The sequence below is a fragment of the Bos javanicus genome, chromosome 1 (genome assembly GCF_032452875.1).
Source record: "Bos javanicus breed banteng chromosome 1, ARS-OSU_banteng_1.0, whole genome shotgun sequence".
In the NCBI taxonomy this organism is placed as follows: Eukaryota; Metazoa; Chordata; class Mammalia; order Artiodactyla; family Bovidae; genus Bos; species Bos javanicus.
Window position 1 is genome coordinate 139,330,500 of NC_083868.1, and position 25,665 is coordinate 139,356,164.

The 25,665-nt window shown below is 43.6% G+C and overlaps 1 protein-coding gene and 2 non-coding genes across 12 annotated transcripts in view; all 3 read right to left on the bottom strand.

Moving 5' to 3' along the window:
- Positions 1–25,377, bottom strand: part of LCA5L (lebercilin LCA5 like) — a 41,965-nt gene extending 16,588 nt beyond the window's left edge. Inside the window, exons 1-6 of one of the 10 annotated variants that reach the window (XM_061421803.1) lie at positions 25,117–25,377; positions 24,639–24,795; positions 11,947–12,104; positions 8,671–8,999; positions 8,255–8,401; positions 1,740–2,254 (exon numbers count right to left, since the gene is read on the bottom strand). In XM_061421803.1, the coding sequence (XP_061277787.1) occupies positions 1,740–2,254; positions 8,255–8,401; positions 8,671–8,989 (981 nt within the window). In that variant the 5' untranslated portion in view covers positions 8,990–8,999; positions 11,947–12,104; positions 24,639–24,795; positions 25,117–25,377. Of the gene's footprint in view, positions 1–1,739; positions 2,255–8,254; positions 8,402–8,670; positions 9,000–11,946; positions 12,105–24,638 lie in introns of all 10 variants that reach the window. The other 9 variants (XM_061421819.1, XM_061421855.1, XM_061421811.1 and 6 more) reach the window with 9 other exon arrangements.
- Positions 4,878–4,947, bottom strand: LOC133255332 (small nucleolar RNA U2-30). Its single transcript, XR_009738923.1, has one exon. It is a non-coding gene; the product is annotated as a small nucleolar RNA U2-30 (small nucleolar RNA).
- On the bottom strand, positions 5,077–5,156 carry LOC133255339 (small nucleolar RNA U2-19). Its single transcript, XR_009738924.1, has one exon. It is a non-coding gene; the product is annotated as a small nucleolar RNA U2-19 (small nucleolar RNA).
- Positions 25,378–25,665: the final 288 nt, after the last annotated feature.

Consider the following 25,665-nt stretch of genomic DNA (forward strand, 5'->3'; position numbering starts at 1 on the left):
TTCTCTTTGAAAATAGAGAAGGATTTTTACCAAAAAAGAAATAACTGAGAAATGGCTGAAATGAACTTAATGTCTTGTTATTTCAAGTAAATACTTGTCTACTTCACGAATGATTTCTATTTCATAGAGAATACTTGTCCTTCGCCATTAAGGAATGAAAGAGTAAGTTAATTCCATTTGTGTCCATTCCATTTTGTGTTCATAGTGACCAAACCACCTAATGTAGAATAGGCAGAATTCCCAGTGTAATCAGTGTTCTCCCAAATCACCCCGTGTAAACCCAAGCTTTTAACCACCATGCACCCTTGAGGAATAGCAACCTATCCATTCCTTCAGTGATTTACATTCCTTTCCCCTATCTGTCTCAGGAATATTACCTAGAAAACTTTTCTGTTTCCAGGACATGGGTCTTTGTGGTGATGACTGTACAGATGGATGAGGGAGAGAACAAGGAAGGGGGTGAGGAGATGCACTTACAGTTTAGGGAAGTGATCTTTTCAGAAGCACTTTGGAGCAGAGGCTCACTTTCTAAGAGAGGTTTCCCACAACATAGCACAACACGACATAGCACAACACACTGCCCTCCAGCATATGAACAGACTCCCCTAACCCTGGCAGCCAGAGCGTCTCAGAGAATGGTCTTTTCCAGATAAATGAGCCCAACTGTAACCGAGCAGGACACTATGGGGCTTTTTCTGGAACAGGGACCCCTCCTCACCACATGTCCTCCGTCTGCCTCCTGTCTTTAGAAAAACTTTAGCCTCCTACAACTTGCCTGAGTTCCAAAGAGCAAATTTAATCAGAGAAGTGAGAAGATGCAGAAAGAAATGAAAATAGTAAAGTAAGACAATTTGTTTCCCTGTGGCTCAGACGGTAAAGAAGCTGCCTGAAATGCAGGAGACCCAGGTTTGATCCCTAGGTCAGGAAGATACCTTGGAGAAGGGAATGGCTACCCACTCCAGTATTCTTGCCTGGAAAATCCCATAGACAGAGGAGCCTGGTGGGCTATAGTCCATGGGGTAGCAAAGAGTTGGACATGACTGAGCGACTAAACACAGCACAAGACAAAATAATAATAGTTTAGCTATTAAAGTTAAGAACTTGTAGTTCCTCCTCAAGGGCTATAGGTAATATTCTGAGCCATTTCCTGTGAGCTGTTTTGCAGATACTGAACCCCCACCAGGTGGAAGAAGTTTAACTGCATGCTGCCCACAAGCACATAAACCCCAGACTGGTTAGAACCAGAAGATTGATGACGCTGACTCCTGAATACCTCACCACCAACCAATCAAGAAGAATATCCATGAACTGATCACATAACACACCACCCCAAACCTTGTCTTTAAAAAATTTTCCCTGAAAGCCACTGGGGGAGTTCAGGTGTTTTGATCACTAACTAACTGGACTCCTTGCTTGACATTTGCAGTAAATGCTGTGCTTTCCTTTAGCACTTCAGCACAGTGTCAGTAGACTGGCTTTGCTGCCTGTGGACGAGTGGACCTGAGTTAGGTTGGGTGACACAAACACAGAAGGAGCCCTGGCTCAGTCCACAACAAGAGGGGCTGTTGCTATTTCTCCTGTGCACCTCCCCTTCCCTGCCCCCACCCCATCCCCACCGGATACCACCATCCGTGTGCTCAGCTCAGTAGTGCTTCATTCCTCAGGCAAGTATGATGAATGTGCACCCTCTCCACATTGCTTTTGGAACCTTAACATTCCTAGGCCTCTGAAGTACAGACCTGTATCTTTTTGTCGTTTGCCTCCATCTTAGCTGTAAGAATGGACAACCTCTGAGTGAGCTCTTCTCTCTCTGGAAGATTGTTCTCTTCAGAAATCTTCTGCAGTGCCTGCAAGGCATCTTTTGTCCTCAGAAGCTCACCGTCCATCTCTCTCAGCTTCCTCGACGTGGCTCTTTCCTTTCCCTGGGATTTCCTGAGGAGCTGCCTTAGATTTTTCACTTCGTTCTGATGTTTGGCCATAATTTGAGGTAGATTATTTTGTGAATTCTCATATTTTCCTATAGCTTTCAAGTGCTTAAGCTGGACTTGTTTCAGAAACTGGTTTTCTATGACTGTAGCTTCAGCTTTGTGGTGCAGATCAGCTAACTCATTCTTCAGTTCTTTGATCTTATGAAGCCTCGCTGACAGGATGCGGTGGATCATGGCATCACGTCGCTGAGCAGCCACACTGATCTGAGAGTTGAGAAATGGTACATTCCAGCTGTGCTTTTTTCTAACCGAGATTTCCTTCTGGCCTGTGTAAGAAGATAATCCAGTTTGTTACTACAGTCATATGTATGTGCTTAGTTGCTCAGTCACGTGCGACTCTTTGTGACCCCATGGACTGTAGCCCGCCAGGCTCCTCTACCCATGGGGATTCTCCAGGCAAGAATATTGGAGTGGGTAGCCTATCCCTTCTCCAGAGGCTCTTCCTGACCCAGGAATCAAACCAGGGTCTCCTGCATTGCAGGTGGAGTCTTTATGAGCTGAGTTACCAGGGAAGCCCAATCATGCATATAGATATATAAGTATGCAGGTATCTGTAATACCCACACCCGCTCTTCTCCCCTACTCCCACACACATATACACATACACACGCAAGGTAGAAGGGGAAGGAACTAACACTGAATGAATACTCGTGCTTTAGGCTAGGTACTTTATGTCTAGCTATCTCATTTAATGCAATCCTTTAAGGTCAGTAGTAGTCCATTTTATAGCTGGAGATTATAAGTCATTTGTCCATGGTTACATAACCACAAAGTGACATAAAAGGAATTGAAATCAGGTCTTCTCTGACTCTAAAACCCGCACTTACTTCTATTATAAAAGGTAAACTAAAAACCATAAGAATAAATAACATTTACCAAGCATTTCCCATATGTGAAGCATTGAATTAAATGCTTTGTGTAATAGATTATCTGATGTAATTCTGCCAACAAAATGTTATGAGGCAATTAGAGGGTAACATTAGAGCCAAGAGTTATATATGAAGGTCTCATAGATTTAAAAAGATGTTTAAAGAGCCATTAAATTGCTTAGAGAATTCATATAAGTATTCTATCTCTCAATATATCAAACATAGGCAGTTTTTCCTGTGTTGCTTTTGGCTAGGCACTCAATTAACCAGTTAGATGGTTTGTGCTCAGGAAACTATTTTAATCAAAAAGCATCTAAATGATATTACACCAAGCTCATATAACTGAATTTGCGTATGTCAACTGTATATGTAACATCATTGTATTATTATCCCATTTTATTTTTAAAATTATTTTTCATTGGAGTATAGTTGCTTTACAGTGTTGTGTTACTTTCTGCTGTACAGCAAAGTGAATCAGCTCTATGTGTACACACATCCCTTCTTCCTTGGATTTCCTTCTTATTTAGGTCACCACAGAGCACTGAGTAGAATTCCCTATATATTATGTTCTCATTAGTATCTATTTTATAAATAGTGTCAGTAATGTCTATTATCCCATTTTAATGATGATGCTTATCAATGGGCACACAGCTAGTAAGTGGTGAAACAGACTCAGGCCTGTGTGCCTTTGCCCCTTCCCCACAGGTATGTGCGTTTATATGATATTCATATGTGCATCTGTGTATGTACACATATGTGTGCCTGTATACATATCAGGATACCTATATTCTGAGAAAGAGCAGTTGGAACTGGATTCTAGAATTTAAAAATGTATGATCCTCATCCTGCAGAGAGAAAGGCTCTTAGTGGCCAGTGTCACTGGGGTCTTAGCCCTGAGCTATTGGCCTAAGTGAGGACACATTGTTTGAGACATGCCTCACTGTGTTTGGTCTCGTGGTGGGAAAGGCAATTCTGCCTGTGATGGAAACAATGAGCCAGCAGAGATAGAGGACACTTTCCGGGGATAAAGCATGTGGATCTTGAGGGTGACAGACCACACAGATTTCACAGTGACCACACTGTTTCCCAGGTGGTTCAGTGGTGAAGAATCTGCCTGCCAATGCAGGAGACACAAGAGACATGGGTTTGATCACGAGTTTGGGAAGATCCCCTGGAGAAGGAGGTGACAACTCTCTCCAGTATTCTTGCCTGGAGAATCCTCATGGACAGAGGAGCCTGGCGGGCTATAGTCCATGGAGTCACAAAGAGTCAAACACGACTGAGCAATTAGCACTTTCGTTTTTTTAAAAAAGCTGAATGGTTAAACTACTCTTAAGATACCTAGTTGTTAAACTACTAAGCTAAAACACTTAAATTATTTCACAAAAAACATGTACATCTAGGTTCATAGTTAGTTAAAAAGTGACTCTTACTACTCAAGACTAGTCATGCCTTCCCAGTACAAACAGTGAAATAAGCTCTTTGAACAGACCTAAGCCCAAGCCCCGCTTCACTGGCTCCAGCCTCTCCTCTTTCCTCAGCCTTTTCCCCAGGTGCACCCTCACCCCCATCCTCCTTTTCAAAGCACCTCTGTCCTCCTGTCACACTGCTGTGCCCATCCTCCCTGCCCCGTCATGGTCCTGTCATCTTCGTCTTTGTGTCGCAGTCCCATTCTGTTCCTGCCGTCGGCACCCTCAGTCTGGTTCAGGTCCTCATCCTGAGCCACGTTCCTGCTGGTGCTGGCTCTACCCTGTGCTGGGTCCTCTCTCTCTTCCAGGTCACCTTAAAGAAGGTGGCCCCTTCTTCCAAGGACCAGGGTAGGAAGAGGTTCAAAGGCCTTTCCCCTTCCTGTTCTCCACAGCTCCAGCATCAGTCGCAAAGCATACCTCCTCAACCCCACCTTAGGGCTTCCACCCACCTCTGCCCAAAGACAATAGGGCAAAAGGTGTCCCAAGCAAATGAATGCAGTAAAATAATTTTTCTTTTTGGCTATACCATTTTTCCCCCTTTTTAAAATTTCTGAGCTCAGAGCAAGTGTAGAAACCTTCATAGTTATAAAGATCCACAATAAAACCTTTTCATCATTGCTTAGAAATGATCAGTCTTTCATACACATACACCCACAGCCAGCTCTCACTCACCCACCAATAAGTCCTCAGTTATCCACAGTCACCTTTACACAAACACACACACACCTTATTTTAAATTATTCTTTTCCTTCTCAGAACTACAGAGATCATGCATCAGGCAGACTGGGAGCTCTTCTGAGGCTCAGATTTGGCTATTTTCATCACTGATCCACTTCAGTGAGAGAGGATCTCAGAGAAGGTATACCAGTTTTTTGAGTGACTATCACAAAATGTCTTGGTGGGCTTCCCAGGTGGTACTAGTGGTAAAGGACCTATTTGCCAGTGCAGGAGACATAAGGAGTCGCAGGTTTGATCCCTGGATCAGGAAGATCCCCTGGACTAGGGAATGACAACCCCATCCAGTATTCCACTAATGAACCTTGCCTGGAGAATCCCATGGATAGAGGAGCCTGGCAGGCTATAGTCCATGGGGTCACAAAGAGTCGGTGTGACCGAGGGGCTTAGCATGCACCCATGTGCACACAGGTTTTGGCATTGTACTGAAAAATCACAGCAAGGAAGGGTATAACTGAAGGAGTCTGAAAGTAAATTTTTCTACAAAAGAAAGAAATAACCACATTTTGAAAATCAAATTATAGAAATATATTGCTTGCTATTTACATTAGTCTAAAGAAAGGCAATGCCAAAGAATGGTCAAACTACCACTCAATTGCACTCATCTCACACACTAGTAAAGTGATGCTTAAAGTTCTCCAAGCCAGGCTTCATCAACACAGTTACGTGAACTGTGAACTTCCAGATGTTCAAGCTGGTTTTAGAAAAGGCAGAGGAACCAGAGATCAAATTGCCAACATCCCCTGGATCATGGAAAAAGCAAGAGAGTTCCAGAAAAACATCTATTTCTGCTTTATTGACTATGCCAAAGCCTTTGTGGCTCACAATAAATTGTGGAAGATTCTGAAAGAGCTGGGAATACCAGACCACCTGACCTGCCTCTTGAGAAACCTGTATGCAGGTCAGGAAGCAACAGTTAGAACTGGACATGGAACAACAGACTGGTTCCAAATAGGAAAAGGAGTACGTCAAGGCTGTATATTGTCACCCTGCTTATTTAACTTCTACGAAGAGTACATCATGAGAAACGCTGGGCTGGAAGAAGCACAAGCTGGAATCAAGATTGCTGGGAGAAATATCAATCACCTCAGATATGCAGATGACACCACCCTTATGGCAGAAAGTGAAGAGGAACTCAAAAGCCTCTTGATGAAGGTGAAAGTGGAGAGTGAAAAAGTTGGCTTAAAGCTCAACATTCAGATAACGAAGATCATGGCATCTGATCCCATCACTTCATGGGAAATAGATGGGGAAACAATGGAAACAGTGTCAGACTTTATTTTTCCGGGCTCTAAAATCACTGCGGATGGTGATCGCAGCCATGAAATTAAAAGATGCTTACTCCTTGGAAGGAAAGTTATGACCAACCTAGATAGCATATTCAAAAGCAGAGACATTACTTTGCCAACAAAGGTCCGTCTGGTCAAGGCTATGGTTTTTCCAGTGGTCATGTATGGATGTGAGTGTTGGACTATAAAGAAAGCTGAGTGCCAAAGAATTGATGCTTTTGAACTGTGGTGTTGGTGAAGACTCTTGAGAGTCCCTTGGACTGCAAGGAGATCCAACCAGTCCATCCTAAAGAGACCAGTCCTGGGTGTTCTTTGGAAGGACTGATGCTAAAGCTGAAACTCCAGTACTTTGGCCACCTCATGTGAAGAGTTGACTCATTGGAAAAGACTCTGATGCTGGGAGGGATTGGAGGCAGGAGGAGAAGTGGAAGACAGAGGATGAGATGGCTGGATGGCATCAGCGACTCGATGGACATGAGTCTGAGTGAACTCCGGGAGTTGGTGATGGAGAGGGAGGCCTGGCATGCTGCGATTCATGGGGTCGCAAAGAGTCGGACACGACTGAGCGACTGAACTGAATGATACATTGGGGTACAGGGATCTTCAGGGGCATAAAATTTGGGTTAAAGAAGCAGCCAAGATTTATTTAAAATAATTCGAGAGTATTCATACACAAAAGAGTACCCAAGGGAGAACAAGCAGGTTCTGCATGCTCAGTCACTTCAGCAGTGTCTAACTCTTTGTGACCCAACGGACTGTGGCCCTCTAGGCTCCTCTGTCCATAGGATTCTCCAGGCAAGAATACTGGAGTGGGTTGTCATGCCCTCCTCCAGGAGATCTTCCATACCCAAGGATCGAAGTCTTCTGCATTGGCAGCAGATTCTTTACCTGGGAAACCCTCACTTGGATCATGGAATGTAGGTTCTAGTCCACTGTGAAGTGATAGTTCATTTGGGCTGCTGCCAATTTATGAATAAGTATCTTGCATAAAGGACACAATAAGTATTTGTGGAATAAATAAATGAGGAATCAGTTTAAAAAATTTGTATTGTCTCTTAGAACTCAACATGCATTTTATTTCTTATAGAAATAATTTTATAAACACTAACTGCCTTCTTACACAGTTCTGTGAAATTCTAGACTCAGTGTAAGATGTAGTATATTGTTTGATGATTTCTTGTCATAAACCCATGGGGGCCAGACTACTTCTGAATTTTGGGGGGTTTATTCTTTGGGATGGGCTTTCCTGGTGGCTCAGCCTTTTCCTGGCAGGGTCTTCTGCCCTGGCCTTGCCAGTGGGTGCAGGACTCCCACCTCTCCAGAGGAAGGGCTGTGAAACCTTTCGAGAACCTGGAGGAAAACTATGAGTCCTTCTCCCTAGAAAGTTCACAAACACAAATAGATGCACACAGATACACACACTCACACACAAAATGCAAAGGATTCCCTAAGGTTCCCAGAGTCAGGTCTTAGATGAAGACTCCCTGCTCTGAAGCTGGGAAGAAGGGCAACTGAAGACTCTAGCTCTTCACAGGGTCCCAGGCAGGCTGGCTGTGGGAGGCAGGCCCTGGGGGAATGTGGCACTGGACGTGCTCCACATGCAACAGGCTCTTAATTGTTTTTCGGCCACTTACTGACACCAGTTCTGATGGTCCCAGCCGGAAAAGAGTGGCAGTGGTTTCTACACAGGGAATATTTATAAGCCCAGCATTGCATGTCTGGGAATAACCACAGTCTAGGCAAGGGGGCAGGAAGTGAGGAGGTCGAGGATGGTGCAGAGCTACTCCCAGTTTGGACAGTTAGAAGCTGATGCTGTTGCTACTCTTAAAATCCGCAAGGAAATGACATTAACAGCCTTTTGACCAGCCCTGTTCCTAAAGAGCATCTTTGCCAATATGCCTCACCGGACTCGAAGACCATCTTCGTGGGGTGCTGAGACAGATAGTTACATTTCATTGGAGATTGAAACCTTGCCTCTTCAGCTGAGATGAAAGGCAAGAAGCCCGTGAAATCCAAGTACTGTGGTGCGCTGTAACAGGGCCACCTGTTAACTAAAAACGGAACTAACCTCACTCACGGGTTCCAGGAGGGTGAGCTGGGCAAGAGGGCTTTCTGTCAATTTTGTGATTATTCTTAATTTCTCTATTTCCTACTCCTTCTGTAAAAAAATTCACTTGTAATACTTATAATTTTGTAAGTACTGGTACAATCTGGAAAAACAATAAAACTGAATATGGGCCACTCCCGATTACCAGTTCATTAAATAATAATGTCATTATAACCCGAAATTTGGTCTTGGTTGGGAGATTTTGCTTCTTACCTTTAAGTTGGGAGATTTTAGAAACATTATACTTCTTCTTCTCCTTTTTTTCTTTTACTGTGGGCTTCTCTAAGTAGTTGTTTCTAGCTGTGGTTTCTGAGCATGCAGACAGAAAGTCTTCGGAATAATCGTAGTGGGAGCTTGGGCTTCTGCAGGAACACCGAGATCTGCTATAATCAACACTCTTGTCAGAAGCGTCGCTGTTCCTGGGAAAACCTGGGCTGCTGCTCTCCCTTTTTGAGGAACTCCCGCCATTTTCGACGGCTGTGCCCGGGAAATGTCCACCCAGATTTGTTTCTGTTGGACCAGCCAATGACATAGTAAACAACCTAATAGAAGAAAAGTAGTTTTAGGTTTAGAGCTATAGCCCTAAAAACAGACCTATGCTTTATTATGTGTGTGTGTTCAGTTGTGTCCGACTCTTTGGACCATGGACTGTACCCCGCCAGGCTCCTCTGTCCATTGGATTCTCCAGGCAACAGTGCTGGAGTGGGTTGCCATTTACTGGGTGGTGAGGATCACCTAACTACATTCATTCATTCACCTGGGAAAATGACCAGCTGACTCCTCCATGTGTAGTCCCTGTTCTTTCCCAGAGAGTGATCAAGAGGAGAGCCACATTTATCCTTAGGACGTTGACTTTGGAATGCACACAGGTGGCAGGCAGCATCTAAGATGGCCTGCACCGATTTCCACTTTCTGGTGTAATCCCCTTCACTCTGGTGTGACTCAGAGGTGGCTTCCAAGGTGAGGTAACTAAAGGACTCTGACTTCCCTCTTTTTTAAAAAAAAAATTATTTATCTATTTATTTTTTAATACATTTATTATTTGTAATAAATAAATTAATATTATTTGTTTATAATAAATGGTCTTCCCTGGTGGCTCAGATGGTAAAGACTTTCCTTGCAATGTGGGAGACCTGGGTTCGATCCCTGGGTCAGGAAGATACCCTGGAGGAGGGAATGGCAACCCATTCCAGTATTCTTGCCTGGAGAATCCCATGTACAGAGGAGCCTGGCGAGCTACAGTCCATGGGGTTGCAAACAGTTAGACATGACTGAGTGACTAACACTTTCACTTGCACTTATGATAAATATGTTATATTTACATTATTTATATAATATTTATATTATAATAAATAACTAATGTTATCTATGATAATATATTAATATAATTTAATGTACATAATATTATATATACACACACACAGGTCTCCGTTCCTGCCCGTGGGCTTTCCCTGGTTGCAGCCAGCAGGGTCTACTCTCCAGTTCTGGAGTGCAGGCTTCTCATCATAGTAACTTCTGTTGTTGCAGACCATGGGCTCCAGGGGGCAAGGGTTCAGTAGTTGTGACACATGGTCCCATGGCAAGTGTGATCTTCTTGGACCAGCAACTGAACCCATGTTCCCTGCATTGGCACACGGATTCTTAACCTCTGGACCATGGGGAACATACAGCATGCTACATCTTGATATATCCAATTTATGATAGTGTACAGTTCAGATTTTCAGTTGCATTTACATTTTGAACAATCAGTGTTTACAGTATAACGATTCCCATTTTATTGCACTTGAAGCATGATTTCACTATGTTTCTATCATTATAGAGTTTATAGTATTAGTAGTCTCTTTGCTGTTACGTATGACTCCGGAATTGCAGGTCAAGAAGAAACAGAACCTGACATGAAACAGCTGGCTGGTTCAGATTTGGGAAAGGAGAATGACAAGGCTGTATATTGTCACCCTGCTTATTTAACTTACATGCAGAGTACATCATGTGGAATGCCAGGCTGGATGAAGCACAAGCTGGAATCAAGATTGCTGGGAGAAATATCAAAAACCTCAGATATGCAGATGACACCACCCTTATGGCAGAAAATGAAGAGGAACTAAAGAGCCTCTTGATGCAAGTGAAAGAGGAGAGTGAAAAAGTTGGCTTAAAACTCAACATATAAAAACTAAAATCATGGCATCAGGTCCCATGACTTCATAGCAAATAGAAGGGGAAAAAGTGGAAGCAGTGATAGATTTTCTCTTCTTGGTCTCCAAAATCACTACAAATGGTGACTGTAGTCATGAAATTAGAACACACTTCTTAGAAGGAAGGCTATGACATATGGCAATCTGAGCGTTTTAAAAAGCAAAGACATCAGTTTACCAACAAAGGTCCATATAGTCAAAGCTATGGTCTTTCTAGTAGTCATGTACAGATGTGAGAGTTGGACCATAAAGAAGGCTGATCACCAAAGAATTGATGCTTTCAAATTGTGGTGCTGGAGAAGACTCTTGAGAGTCCCTTGGAATGCAAGATCAAACCAGGTAATCCTAAGGGAATCAACCCTGAATGCTTTTTGGAAATCAACCCTGAATCCTCATTGGAAGGACTGATGCTGAAACTGAAGTTCCAGTACTTTGGCCACCTGATGCAAAGAGCTGACTCATTGGAAAAGACCCCGATGCTGGGAGAGACTGACGACAAAAGGAGAAGAGAGTGCAGAGAATGAGATGATTGGGTGGCATCATCGATTCAATGGACATGAACTTGGACAAACTCTGGGAGATGGGGATGGACAGGGAGGCCTCACATGCTGCAGTCCATGGGGTCCCAAAGAGTTGGACACAACTTAGCGACTGAACAGCAACAACAATGACTCAGGAATATAACCCACAATTAAAAAGACTAATGGAAAATGGTGAATCTTTTGATGATATGATTTTTCTGGAATGCACTGTAGTGAAAAGGGGTGTCTGCTTATATATACAATAAATTTGTAAATCACATTCATTTAATTATAGAATGAGAAATAAGATTGCTGAAGAGCAAGATTTATATCTGAATAATTCTGAATTCTACAGTGTTGTATAGTTGCTCAATTCTGCTTTTATAACAAGGCCAACCGAAAAATAAACACAAGCAAAAATGTTTTAAAATGAATAAATGTGGACTTCCTTGTGGTGGAGTGGATAAGAATCCATCTGCCAATGCAGGAGACATGGGTTCAGTCTTTGGTCTGGGAAGATTCCACATGCTGAAGGGCAACTAAGCCCCTGCGTCACAACTACTGAGCCCACGTGTTGCAACTACTGAAGCCCATGCGCCTAGAGTCTCTGCTCCACAAGAGAAGCCACTCCAGTGAGAAGTCTGTGCATGGCAACAAAGAACAGCCCCAACTCGCAGCAACTAGAGAAAGCCTGCACACAGCAATGTAGACCCAGCGCAGCCAAAAAATAAAAATGAATACAATTTAAAATAAAGATAAAATGAATTAATGCATACCTGGTGTTCTTTACCAGATGTTCCTAAAGTGTATGAAAAATCAACTTTATGTCCTGAGTGGAGGGGTCTTCACACTGTAGTATTTATGAAGTTTTCAGGATAGTGTTTTTTTGACATGTTTTGATTTCTTTTTAAGAAAATAATGTATTTCAAAAAACCTAGAATGATATTACAGAAGTAAAATTTTAAGAGCCCATATACAAACATTTATAAAAGAAGTTAACCTAGATGTCCATCAGCAGATGGATGGATAAGAAAGCTGTGGTACATATACACAATGGAATATTACTCCACCATTAAGAAGAATACATTTGAATTAGTTCTAATGAGGTGGATGAAACTGGAGCCTATTATATAGAGTGAAGTAAGCCAGAAAGTAAAACACCAATACAGTATACTAATGCATATATATGGAATTTAGAAAGAAGTTAACTATTACCCTGTATGCAAGACAGCCAAAAAGACACAGATGTATTGAACAGTCTTTTGGACTCTGTGGGAGAGGGAGAGGGCAGGATGTTATGGGAGAATGGCATTGAAACATGTAAAATATATGTGAAACGAATCGCCAGTCCAGGTTTGCTGCATGATACAGGGTGCTCGGGGCTGGTGCACTGGGATGACCCAGAAGGATGGGATGGGGAGGGAGGTGGGAGGGGGGTTCAGGATGGGGAACACATATACACTCATGGCAGATTCAAGTCAATGTATGGCAAAACCAATACAATACTGTAAAGTAAAATAAATAAATTAAATTTTAAAAAAGTTTTGAACCATTATTAATATTCATTCATTTGCATATGAATTGCTTTATACTTCACATACTATAAGGCTTTTTCTCTATCAAAGTGATTTGTAAATTATATGTTTCATGATGGTAGTATTTTTGATAGTTTTGTCTATGCTGTATCCTCTGTGCCTAGAAGAGTTCCTTGGAAATAATGTGTTCAATAAATATTGATTAAATAAATTAATGTTCAGGGTGCCTGTATGCTTAATTCCTGTCTCCATATCCATTACTCCTGACAAACTTCTCACTAGTGACCCGACTCAATGCCCTAAATAAATGCTTGCCAATATAATAAAGAAATACATATCTAAAACTAAAAGCAAACCTCATGCTTAACAGTGAAACATTAATTTACAGTGTTGTAAAAATTAAGATAAAGGTGCCAATGCTCACTTCTGTTGATTAATAATTGTTATGTAGGCACTAGCCACTGAAATTGGACATGAGAAAAAATAGCAGGTATAAATGTTGGGGAAAAAAGGCAAATTATTTATTATATGTGCTGCTGCTGCTAAGTCACTACAGTTGTGTCCGACTCTGCAACCCCATAGACGGAAGCCCACCAGGCTCCCCCATCCCTGGGATTCTCCAGGCAAGAACACTGGAGTGGGTTGCCATTTCCTTCTCCAATGCATGAAAGTGAAAGTGAAGATGCTCAGTCGTGTCCGACTCTTAGCGACCCCATGGACTGCAGCCTACCAGGCTCCTCCGTCCATGGGATTTTCCAGGCAAGAGTACTGGAGTGGGGTGCCATTGCCTTCTCCGATTTATTATGTGTGATAATATAATTTTAAACTTAGAAAACCTCATAAAACATTATAAAATAATGAGAATTCAATAAAGCCATAGGTTATTAAATGCATATAAAAGCAATGTTTTCTATATGTTAATTAAAATGACTTAGAAAACAGATGAAAAGACCCCACTTACTATATCAGCTAAAAAATCAAAAACATCTGATACAAGTATAATACAAATAATATGAAGAAAACTTTAAAACTACTGAAATAAAAGATTTATGTATGTGGAAACACATACTGTGTCCTTATATAGGAAGGACTTTGGTGATAAAGATGTAAATTCTCCCTAATTTAATTTACATAATCAAAATATTCCTAGTAAAAATGTTGAGTAATTTTTTAGAAATTTGACAAAATGATACTAAATTCACATAGTTATAAATATGAAAAATGAGAACAAAAAAGATTTTGAAAAAAATGAGAAAGGACCACCTCTATCAGATACTAAGGTATAAAACTACAGTTAGTAAAAGAGTTTGATTCTAGTGCTTGAATAGACAGAACAATATAATGAAATAAAGACTTCAGAAACAGAAACATATGGAAACTTGGCATAAAATAAAGGTGGAGAAGAGTAGACATTCAAGAAATGATGGGGTGGGGGCAACAGACTAGACTTCCATCTGGAAATCAAACAAAAGTGAATTCTTATTACCTTTCTTACACTGAAATAAACACTAGGTGAATTGAAAATGTAAATGTGAAAAACAAATGTTAAAAGAAAACATGGGGGGGTGGCAAGAAATAAAGCCCACAAACCACAAAGGAAACAATTAGAAAAACTGCACAAAATTTTAAGTTTTCTTATTGAGGTAAAGTTGATTTATAATATTATATCTTTCAGGGGTACAACAAAGTGATTCTCACAATTTTAAAATATTGTACTCCATTTATAGTTATTATAAAATTCTGGCTATATTCCTTGTGCTGTACAATATTTCCTTGTAGCTTATTTATTATATACATACTAATTTATACTTCTTAATCCCTTACCCCATCTTGCCTTTTCCCTACTCCCTCTCCTCACTGGTAACGATTAGCTTCTTCTCTATACCTGTGAGTCTCTTTTTCTTTTTTGTTATATTCACTAGTTTGTTTTATTTTTCCTCCCTCTGCAATTTTTTGGAATCATTTGAGAAGGACAGGTGTTAACTCTCCTCTAAATGTTTCATAGAATTCACCTGTGAAGCCATCTTGTCCTGAACTTTTGTTAGCTGAGAGTTTTTTTTTTTCACATTATTGATTCAATTTAATTACTAGTAATTGGCCTGTTTATTATTTTCTATTTTTCCATGATTCAGTCTTGGGAGATTTTACATTTCTCTGATAATTTGTCCATTTCGTCTAGGTTTTACATTTTATTGGCATACAGCTGGCTGTAGTCATCTCATGATCCTTTGTATTTCTGTGGTATTAGTTGTAACTTCTTTTTCATTTCTAATTTTATTGATTTGGACCCTCTTTTTTTTTTCTCGGTGAGTTTGGTAAAGATTTAACAATTTTGTGTATCTTTTCAAAGAACCAGCTCTTAGTTTAACTGATCTTTTCTATTCTTTAGACTTTTTTTTTTTAGTCTCTATTTCATTTCTGCTCTGATCTTTTTGATTTATTTCCTTCTACCAATTTTGGGTTTCATTTGTTCTTTTCCTTGTTCTTTAGTGGTATGGTTAAGTTTTATTTGAGAATTGTTTTTGTTTGTTTCCTGAGGTAAGCTCGTACCACTGTAAGCTTCCCTCTTAGAACTGCTTTTGCTGCTTTTGGATCCTTGTGTTTTCAATTTCATTTGTCTCCAGGTATTTTTTTTTATATCCTGATTTCTTCAGTGATCCTTTGGTTAGTTAGTAGCAGATAGCCTCCATGTGTTTGTGTTTTTGCCTTTTTTTCCCCTTGTAGGTATTTCTAGTCTCATAGCATTGCGGAGAAGGCGATGGCACCCCACTCCAGTACTCTTGCTTGGAAAATCCCATGGACAGAGGAGCCTGGTAGGCTGCAGCCCATGGGATCACGAAGAGTTGGACAAGACTGATTGACTTCCCTTTCACTTTTCACTTTCATGCATTGGAGAAGGAAATGGCAACCCACTCCAGTGTTCTTGCCTGGAGAATCCCAGGGACGGGGGAGCCTGGTGGGCTGCCGTTTATGGGTCTCACGGAGTTGGACACGACTGAAGTGACTTAGCAGCAGCAGCAGCATGTTGGGTGCATATATAAAAATTTAAAAACTTCTCTATAACAAAAAATAAGTCATAAACTTAAAAGGCACATCAGAAACTGGGAAGACTACTCTCAACATATATGACAAACAGCTAACTCAACTCCTTAATTTATAAAGAACTCATGATAATCCATGAGTAAAATGGGCGAAGGGTATGAACACATTATATACCAAGCACATTACAGCAACAGAGACAACCAAAAATATAAAAAAAGTTTTTTACCACTTCCCTGGTGATACAGTGGATAAGAATCCGCCTGCCAATGCAGGGGACACAGGTTTGATACCTGGTCCAGGAAGATTCCACATGCCACAGAGCAATTGAGCCTGTGTGCATAGCTATGGAAGCTAGTGTGCCTGCAGCCTGTGCTCCTCAATAAAAGAAGCCACTGCAATGAGAAGTCTGTGCACTGCAGTGATATCCCCATTCGTTTTTATGCTGGCTTCGAAGATGGAGGAAGGGGTCATAGGCCAAATATAGTCTTTTCTAGAAGATGTAAGAGGCAAGGGGATGGATTCTTCCCTGCATGCCTGGAAGGATCCAGCCCTGCTGATATCTTAATTTTTAGCCTCATGAGACACATTTCAGACTGCCGACCTCCAGAACAGATTTGTATTGGTTTAAGTCACTGGGCTTGTGGTATTTGTTAGAGCAATGACAGGAAACTATTAGAGATTGTCTTGAAAATCATTATGAATCAAAATGAGACTAAAATAGGCTATTAAAATGTAAAATAAAAAGATAAAGTATTATACAGTTTAAAGTCAAAGAAGAGGGTAACTTCAAGTGCTTTGGGAAAGTAACTTAATGTTCTCAAAAGAAGCTTTCTATACCTGGTCCAGACTACATCTAGAAAAAAGATCACCAACTCTGGAAAGCTGGTGGGATTGTTTGCTTTGGAAAAACTAGCTAGAGAAACTAGCCAGCTCTCTCATCAAACACTCAGGGTGGAGATTCTAAAAACCAAGAAGGCTGTCTGGTGCAAAGGCATTGGTGGAGTGGTGGCATGGCTGGAGGCTGAGAAAGCTGGGTAGGGAGGAGATGATGTGTGTAGGGGGCAGTGGGTGACAAAAGATGACAGCAAGATCGGGAGATTATCTACACAGAGCAAATAAGATCATTGAGGAAATCAAGTTGTTTTCTGCCTGAGAGAGTTTTACTTACACAGAGAGGGGGAAGGCTCAAAATAACCCTGAAGTGTTAGGTTTTATATATATATACATACACACACACATTTTATACACACAGGGACAGATATAGAAATACAGATGTGTGTGTGTGTGTGTGTGTGTGTGTGTGTGTGTGTATTTTTCCTAACTCTGTTGAGGACCTAGAAGCAATGACACCCCTGTAACAATGAGCACACTGAGCTCCATTCTTCACTAAATACCATTCTTTACAAAAGGAAATCAACCCTGAATGTTCATTGGAAGGACTGATACAGAAGCCAAAGCTCCAATACTTTGGCCACCTGATGCAAAGAGCTGACTCATTGGAAAAGATCCTGGTGCTGGGAGGGATTGAGGGCAGGAGAAGGCGGCAACAGAGGATGAGATGGTTGGGTGGCATCACTGACTCAATGAACATGAGTTTGAGCAAACTCCAGGAGATGGTGAAGGACAAGGAAGCCTGGTGTGCTGCAGTCCACAGGGTCACAAAGAGTTGGACACCTCAGTGACTGAACAACAACTACTAACTCGAATCAGAGTTCCTTGGAGAAACGGGTAATTCCAGGCATGGATCAGGTAAAGTTCAAGAAAAGCTGGTATGTGCTTAAAGGACATGGAAGCCAACTTGAAGTATTCTCCCATTAAATCTAGGACAATTTGAACATCAAAATAAATAAGGATGAAATAAGATGACAACCTGTTAAATAAGATAGGAACCTATGAGTCCATACTAATACAAATGAATAAATAAATAGAGAAAGGAAGAGAAAGCTCTTCCTTATGGCACAATGACAGCTAATAAATGTAGAAGGAACAGAGGAAAGAAACAATGACTGATGCCTATCAGGGAGTTAGTTGAAACAGGCAGGACCTGCCATTGAATGCTAAGTGCCAGTGAGTGTAAGTCTGATAAGGAACAGGATTGTGCATAATACTAAACAAAAACATGGAAAGAGGGTGGCTTTGTGCAGAAACCTGGCAGACACCTTGATCGTCATCTGGTCAGCAAGGCCTGAACCACCAGTGGGACAGGTGGATCTCATATGCCCCCTGGAGACTGCTAAGGGGAAAGGGTCATTCCTGAAATCTCCCTGCCAGGAACTGGCCTGAGTTGGGTCACGGGGAGACACCAGCTGGACCCAGGTTGAGGGTCATTCTACAGGAGGAAAAGCCTGAACTCTTTGACACAAAGTTCAGCAGAATGTAAAATGAATACAAAAGCTCTTCCTTTAGCTTACAAAACCAGTGTTACATATGTAAGATGATCACGTATTTTAGGGTTTTCAAGAACATGATTTTGAACACTGTATCCACCTTTAAGATGATGTTCCAGTGGGGGAAGGAGAGGTTGGGACAGATTGGCAGAGTAGCATTGAATATGCATTGCCATGGGTAATGGCAGTCAGTGGGAAGTTGCTGTATAACCCAGGGAGCTCAACCCAGTGCTCTGCAATGACATGGAGGGGTGGGATGGGGTGGCAGGAGGGAGGGAGGTTCAAGAAGGACGGGATGTATGTATACATATGGCTGATTCATGTTGCTGTATGACAGAAACCAGAACTTCCAGGTGGCTCAGTGGTGAAGAATCTGCCTGCTAATGCAGGAGACCTGGGTTCCATCTCTGGGTCAAGAAGATACCCTGGAGCAGGAAATGGCAACCCACTCCAGTATTCTTGGGAAATCCTATGGACAGAGGAGCCTGGTGGGCTACAGTCTATGGGGTTGCAAGAGTCAGTCATGACCTAGCAACTGAACAACAGTAATGGCAGAAACCAACACAATATTGTAAAGCAATTATCCGCCAATTAAAAATAAATAAGATGATGTGTCCCAACTTTTGGCTTCAGAAATGTGATCTCTCTAATAGTGAAGAAAGGCAGTTTAAGAATGAACACAGGGTTGAGAAGAAAGAGAGCATACTATAGAAGGGAAAAAGGCTTGTGTGGCATCTGAGCTCTTGCTCTTGGCAGTATATCTAGCTGTCTGGTCTCAGTGGTTTAATGTATGAAAATTTCTGCTTTCAATGATGTCTAAGGTTTAGTCCAGCACGAAAATCCATCCATTAAATATATCTATATACATCAGAAGTTGCAAGCTTTCTTGGATAACATGGAATTGTGCCATGTTCAAGGTTTGGATGGTTATAGACAAATTATGTAGGTTTTGGGTATTTAACAATTTTATGTATTTTATTTATTTTTGACAAACTGTTCAAATCCATTACCAGACTAGGCCTCCCAAAGAAGCACCTTCAGGGTTAGAAGTTCTACTCCCACCAAGCAGTGGCAAATGCAACTACCACACTTGTCTGTGCTCAGTCTCGCTCAGTATGGGGGACTCTTTTCGACTCCATGACTGTAGCCCACCAAGCTCCTCTGTCCAGGGATTCTCCAGGCAAGTATACTGGAGTGGGTAGCCATTTCGTTCTGCAGGGGATCTTCCTGACCCTGAGTCTACTGCACTGTAGGCAGGTTCTTTACTGTCTGAGCCACCAGGGAAGCCCAACTATTGCATGGGCTACAGAAAAATTCAACATTCTAGGGCTAAATTTATAGATGTGTAAACTTTTAGCTCTTCCTCCCAGCTGCTGCCACATATCTTTTTAATTTCCAGTGTTGACCTGACTCTTTTTCATTACAATGTTTATTTTAATAAAATTCCATAAAAATATCCCAGATTTGATCTTACACATTTGGATGTTCATTCATTCACTCTTTCAACACACAGTTGAGTGCTTACCACGTGCCAGGAGCTGTGTGAGGTGTGGAGGGTATAGTGAACACAGAAATGTGTCTGTTTTTGTGGAGCTAGTATGTCAGTAATAAAATAATCACTGTAGTGACTGTTCTATGTGTTTTAAAGCAAAGAGCTACAAGTCTGTGAGGACACGTGACAAAAAAACCTGATCCAGACAGTGACCTGGGAAGCTTCTCTAGAGCAGTGCCAGCTGACTGAGATATAGGGGGTCAGTGGGAACTGCCTGGGCAGAGAGAAATGTTTGGTATGAGGGAAGAATGGTGTGGACAGAGGAGGCAGCACCAGGGCTTGTCGATGGAGGAGGGCCCCATGTTTGGGGCCCAGTGAGAAACTCCAGGGGGTGCAGATGGGTCTCCAGAGGTCCAAGAGGTGAGCAAGCTTCAGGTCATCAGAAGGCACATTTATGATATGGCTCATTCATCCAAGAGGAACAGACAGCTAGCACTAAGAAGAGAGAGAGGCTGGGGAAGGGGGATATGATGAGCTGCCTTCTGAACAGGTGACTCTGGCTGCATTCTCCATCCCTGTGCAAGATGGAGAACAGAAGAGGGAAATGTCAGAGAGTAGTGGATGCAGAAGGCGGGACTAAGGAAGGCGGGAGCTTGGACCGAGGTGCCTGCGATGATCTGAAAGATGCATGGGGGACAATGTCACTGGGGCATGGAGGCCCACTGGATGCTGGCGGGAGGGAAAATGTCAAGGAGGAATCCTGGATTCCAGTGCAGGGGTGCCAGTGGGGTGGGTGGGGGAGACCATCAGGGCTTGTGTGTGCTAAGTTGCAGGGGGTCTGAGAGGTATTAAGTTGTGTTGCCACCCAACAGCTTGACCTATGGGTTGAACTCAGAAGATGCCAAGTGGAGAGATCAAGCTGGGGGGCCAAGAGCATAGAGATGGTGGGCATGGATTTGTGCCTAGTGTTGGAATCTGGGGGCCTGAGGGGAGGACACTGCACTTTGAGGAACTGCAGTGCTAAGAAGCCAGGAGAGGACAGCAGCTGGGATGGGAGCAGGAAGTGTGGAGGCTGAGGGCACAGGGGCCGAGGGAAGGCAGCCCTTTGCTGTGGGGTCAGGCTTAAATGCTGCTGGGAGACTGAGCAAGACTGAATGGCCAGGGATGTCTGATTAGCGGTTCTTGTTTTAATGCAGAGGTGAGAGTGGAGGGCAGACTGGAGCAGGCTGAGGAATGAGAGATGAGGAATGGATACACTGAATACCGCGATTCTTTACCAAAGTTTGCCTGTCGAGGGGGATGAGAAATTGGACATGTCAACTACAAACTGGCACTTGCCAAGAGCATTTGGCAGCAACTGAATAACAACAGGTGACGCTAGTGGTGGAGAATCTGCCTGCCAATGCAGGAGATGTAAGATATGTGAGTTCAATTCCTAGGTCTGGAAGATCCCTTGGAGGAGGGAATGGCAACCCACTCCAGTATTCTTGCCTGGAGAATCCCATGAACAGAGGAGCCTGGTGGGCTACAGTCCATGGAGTTGCAAAGAGTTGGACATGACTGAAGTGATTTAGCGCACACACACAAAAAACAAGAAGGACATTTGCCATCTGCCTGTGCTGCAGCTACTGACCTTCAACACTCCCTGAAGGGAATATAGGGTGGAGAGTGAGGCACTCTGTGCTCCAAGGAAACGTGGGACAAGTCTTTAGATAGATATTTTCAGGAACTGACTGCATGATCTCAATCTTTGCATCTCCTCATATCTAGAAAAGCACTAAACCTTTTTAAAAGTTAGTGACTAGCAGAGAACCTTTTTTAAAGTTAGTACTTCATTGCTTTGGCTCCCCCTTCACCAAAATCTTATGTATTGATCTTCCCCCACTGCCTCTTCAGGCTTCCCTGGTGGCTCAGGTGGTAAAGAATCCACCTGTGATGCAGGAGACCTGGATTCTATCCCTGAGTCAGGAAGCTCCCCTGTAGAAGGGAATGGCTACCAACTCCAGCATTCTTGCCTGGTTAATCTCCTGGCCAAAGGAGCCTGATGGGCTGCAATCCACAGGGTCACAAAGAGTTGGACACGACTGGGTGACTAAGCACAGCACTGCCTCTTTAGGGCAGTCTCTCAGAGCTATCTGAGGTGCTGCCTCCCCGGGCTGCAGTCCTCATTTTGCCCCACATAAAACTTAACTTGCAGCTCTCACGTTGTGCATGTTTTTTTAGTCGACAGTTATTAACTAGAAAATGAAGAGGAGCGCGGGTCAGGGAGCTTGTTTCTCTTTCTTTTGTGATGGGAGGTCTTCAGTTCAGTTCAGTTCAGTTCAGTCGCTCAGTCGTGTCCAACTCTTAGCGACCCCATGAATTGCAGCATGCCAGGCCTCCCTGTCCATCACCAACTCCCGGAGTTCACCCAAACTCATGTCCATTGAGTCGGTGATGCCATAAAGCCATCTCATCCTCTGTCGTCCCCTTCTCCTCCTGCCCCCAATCCCTCCCAGCATCAGAGTCTTTTCCAGTGAGTCAACTCTTCGCATCAGGTGGCCAAAGTATTGGAGTTTCAGCTTTAGCATCAGTCCTTCCAAAGAAATCCCAGGACTGATCTCCTTCAGAATGGACTGGTTGGATCTCCTTGCAGTCCAAGGAACTCTCAAGAGTCTTCTCCAACACCACAGTTCAAAAGCATCAATTCTTTGGCACTCAGCTTTCTTCACAGTCCAACTCTTACATCCATACATGACCACTGGAAAAACCATAGCCTCGACTAGACGGACCTTTGTTGGCAAAGTAACGTCTCTGCTTTTCAATATGCTATCTAGGTTGGTCAGAACTTTCCTTCCAAGGAGTAAGCGTCTTTTAATTTCATGGCTCCAATCACCACCTACAGTGATTTTGGAGCCCCCAGAAATAAAGTCTGACACTGTTTCCACTGTTTCCCCATCTATTTCCCATGAAGTGATGGGACCAGATGCCATGATCTTCGTTTTCTGAATGTTGAGCTTTAAGCCAACTTTTTCACTCTCCTCTTTCACTTTTATCAAGAGGCTTTTTAGTTCCTCTTCACTTTCTGCCGTAAGGGTGGTGTCATCTGCATATCTGAGGTGATTGATATTTCTCCTGGTAATCTTGATTCCAGCTTGTGCTTCTTCCAGCCCAGCGTTTCTCATGATGTACTCTGCATATAAGTTAAATAAGCAGGGTGACAATATACAGCCTTGACGTACTCCTTTTTCTGTTTGGAACCAGTCTGTTGTTCCATGTCCAGTTCTAACTGTTGCTTCCTAACCTGCATATAGGTTTCTCAAGAGGCAGGTCAGGTGGTCTGGTATTCCCATCTCTTTCAGAATTTTCCACAGTTCATTGTGATCCACACAGTCAAAGGCTTTGGCATAGTCAATAAAGCAGAAATAGATGTTTTTCTGGAACTCTCTTGCTTTTTCAATGATCCAGGGGATGTTGGTAATTTGATCTCTGGTTTCTCTGCCTTTCCTAAAACCAGCTTGAACATCTGAAAGTTCACGGTTCACGTTTTGCTTAAGCCTGGCTTGGAGAATTTTGAGCATTACTTTACTAGCCCGTGAGATAAGTGTAATTGTGCGGTAGTTTGAGCACTGTTTGGCATTGCCTTTCTTTGGGATTGGAATGGGAGGTCTTAAACATGTTTAAAAGCCAAGGGAAAGAGCCAGCAGAGATGGGAGAGGTGATGACACGGGTGAAAGAATGGGCAGCCAAAAGTAACAGCAAGCAGGAGGGGGTAAGACCCAACGCACAGGGGAACTTGCTGCGGTGGTGGCTGGAGCTGGAGGAGAGTCCCCTCCTGTGGCTTTAAGAGGCTCTGGGACGTGAAAGCACGCGGGATGAGGAGGAGCCGCAGGAGAGTGGAACATCCCACAAACCCTCTGCAAATCGCAATTGTTCTACTGTTGCTCCTTTCCTCAGTCAGGGTTTCACGGGATGGAAAAAAAAAGAAAACGAAGGTGGGCGTTTGCGATTGGCCAGGGGACAGGTGGGCGGGGCCATCCGCTCCCAGAGAGTAGCGGACAAGTCTTGTCAGTCATTGCATCACTCTGTGACTGACAGGACTTGCTACCAAAGGGATCAGCCCAGGAATGCTACTGTGTCCCCATTTCAATTCACCTCTCTTGGTGCTTCTCTAAAACACCAAACAAGAAAGACTACTAACAGAGTGTAAAATTCTTCCACGACTTCTTTTTCTCACTGGGAAGAAGTCTACAGATTCTTTATTTCTTCCCTAAAATCAGTTAGTTTTAATGTTCTTGCCATAGCTCTATCCAGAGACACTGTCCTAAGCCTCAGAAAGCTAAAGGGCATCTTTTGATTTTTAGCTTAATAGTAAGGCACTTACGGAGCTTTATCTACTGGTTTAAAGGTCACAATTCTCAAAATACATACTAAAAATGTTGTATTGTTATCTATAAACTATAAAATTCAAATCCTTAAAAAAAAAATAACCCCACCTAACTCACATGAAATAACAGAGAAAGGGAAAATAGCCTGTCTCTACTCAATGCAGAGAGACCAATTAGGAGGCTTCTGACATAATCCAGGACTGGACCGGGGTGGTGACAGTAGGGGTTGGGAGAAATGGTAGGACTGTACATCTATTCTAGGTACATTCTGAAGGATGTGTTGACAGACTGAAGGTGCAGATGGAGGAAGAAAGGGAGTACAGGAGGACTCCCAAGGCCCAGACAACTGACAATGGCTTCTAGTAACTGGGATGGGGACGAGTAGGTTTGGGAGAAGCGTTCTGGACTTGCTGTGTAGGAGATGGTTAGTCATCTATGGAGAGATGTGGGCAGAAGACACGAGTCCGTAGCTCAGAGGAGGCTCAGGACAGGAGAAACGCAGTTGGGGTTCATCGGCATTGAGATTGGTTTTGAGCCTATGACACTGGATGAATTCATTAAGAAAGTGAGTGTAGATTAAAAAAAAAAAAAAAAAAAGACTCAAGGTCACGTTCCGCAGTGAAAATCTGGTCTGAAAAAAGTTACCTGTTGGCACAAGTGTGGCAAGGAAATGTTAACGCGCCACCGGGAAATTGCGGACAGAGAGCTCCGAGCCTGAGTTCAGCGGGGGAGGGGCAAACATACAGATGCTGTTGCAAAGGGTTCAGACTTCCAGGGGATGGGGATTAAGGGACCGTCAGCGCTGAGATTAGAAGAAAACAAAGCAAAGCAAAAGCAAGCCGGTAGATGCATAAACGAAGGTGTCAGATTTAAAAGGGAAATAGTGAAAGCGAGTAAATTGGGGAAGGGGTGAAATTTGCCCCCGCGTGATGGGGCAGGGGGGGGTGGGGTGGGGTGACTGGGGCCGGCCGTCCCCTGCCCGTCAGCCTCTGGCGGCCAGTCTGCGTGCGGGCGGGTCCGGGACCCGCCACCCGCCCGGGACAGCGTGGGCTTGTGAGTGCGCTGTGTGGGCTGAGTCACAGTGTCTGAACCAGGAAAGAGGACGCCGAGGGCCGCTCCTCACCAGACCGCGTTCGCAGGAGGAAGCGGCCTGAAGACCCGGCTACGTTACCAACTCCAGAGCCAGGCAGCGATGCCCGAGTTGGGCAGGGGCGGACTGAGTGATCGGGAGACACCGGAGGGCTCAGAAAGGTTAGCAGGAGGCTCGGCTGGGCGCGGCGGCGGCTGGGCGGTTAACGGTTCAGCGCTACTCGCGCTGCAGCGCCAGCCCCGCGGCCCCCGGCTCTGACGCGTCGCCCTGGAAACCGGCGCGCGGGGCCTCCTGGGACTGGCCCGCCAGCCGGAAGGGGCTAGGGAACGGGCCCGCAAGGCCTGCGCGCACGCGCACTCGAGACCGCGTCCGTGCGGCCTGGGCGGGGACGTGAGTTCCGTCCCAATGGACTGTTAGGGTAAAGTCAGCTGGCTGCGAAGATGTTCGCAAACAAGCCTCCCACCGCTCCTCCTCGGCGCTTAGGACCACGCCTGCGTCCTGGCGCGCTCGTGGCGAGGGAGACGGCCCCTCGGCGTCCCTGTGGGCGCAGAGTTACCGCGGATCCTTCCCGCGTCGGGTCCC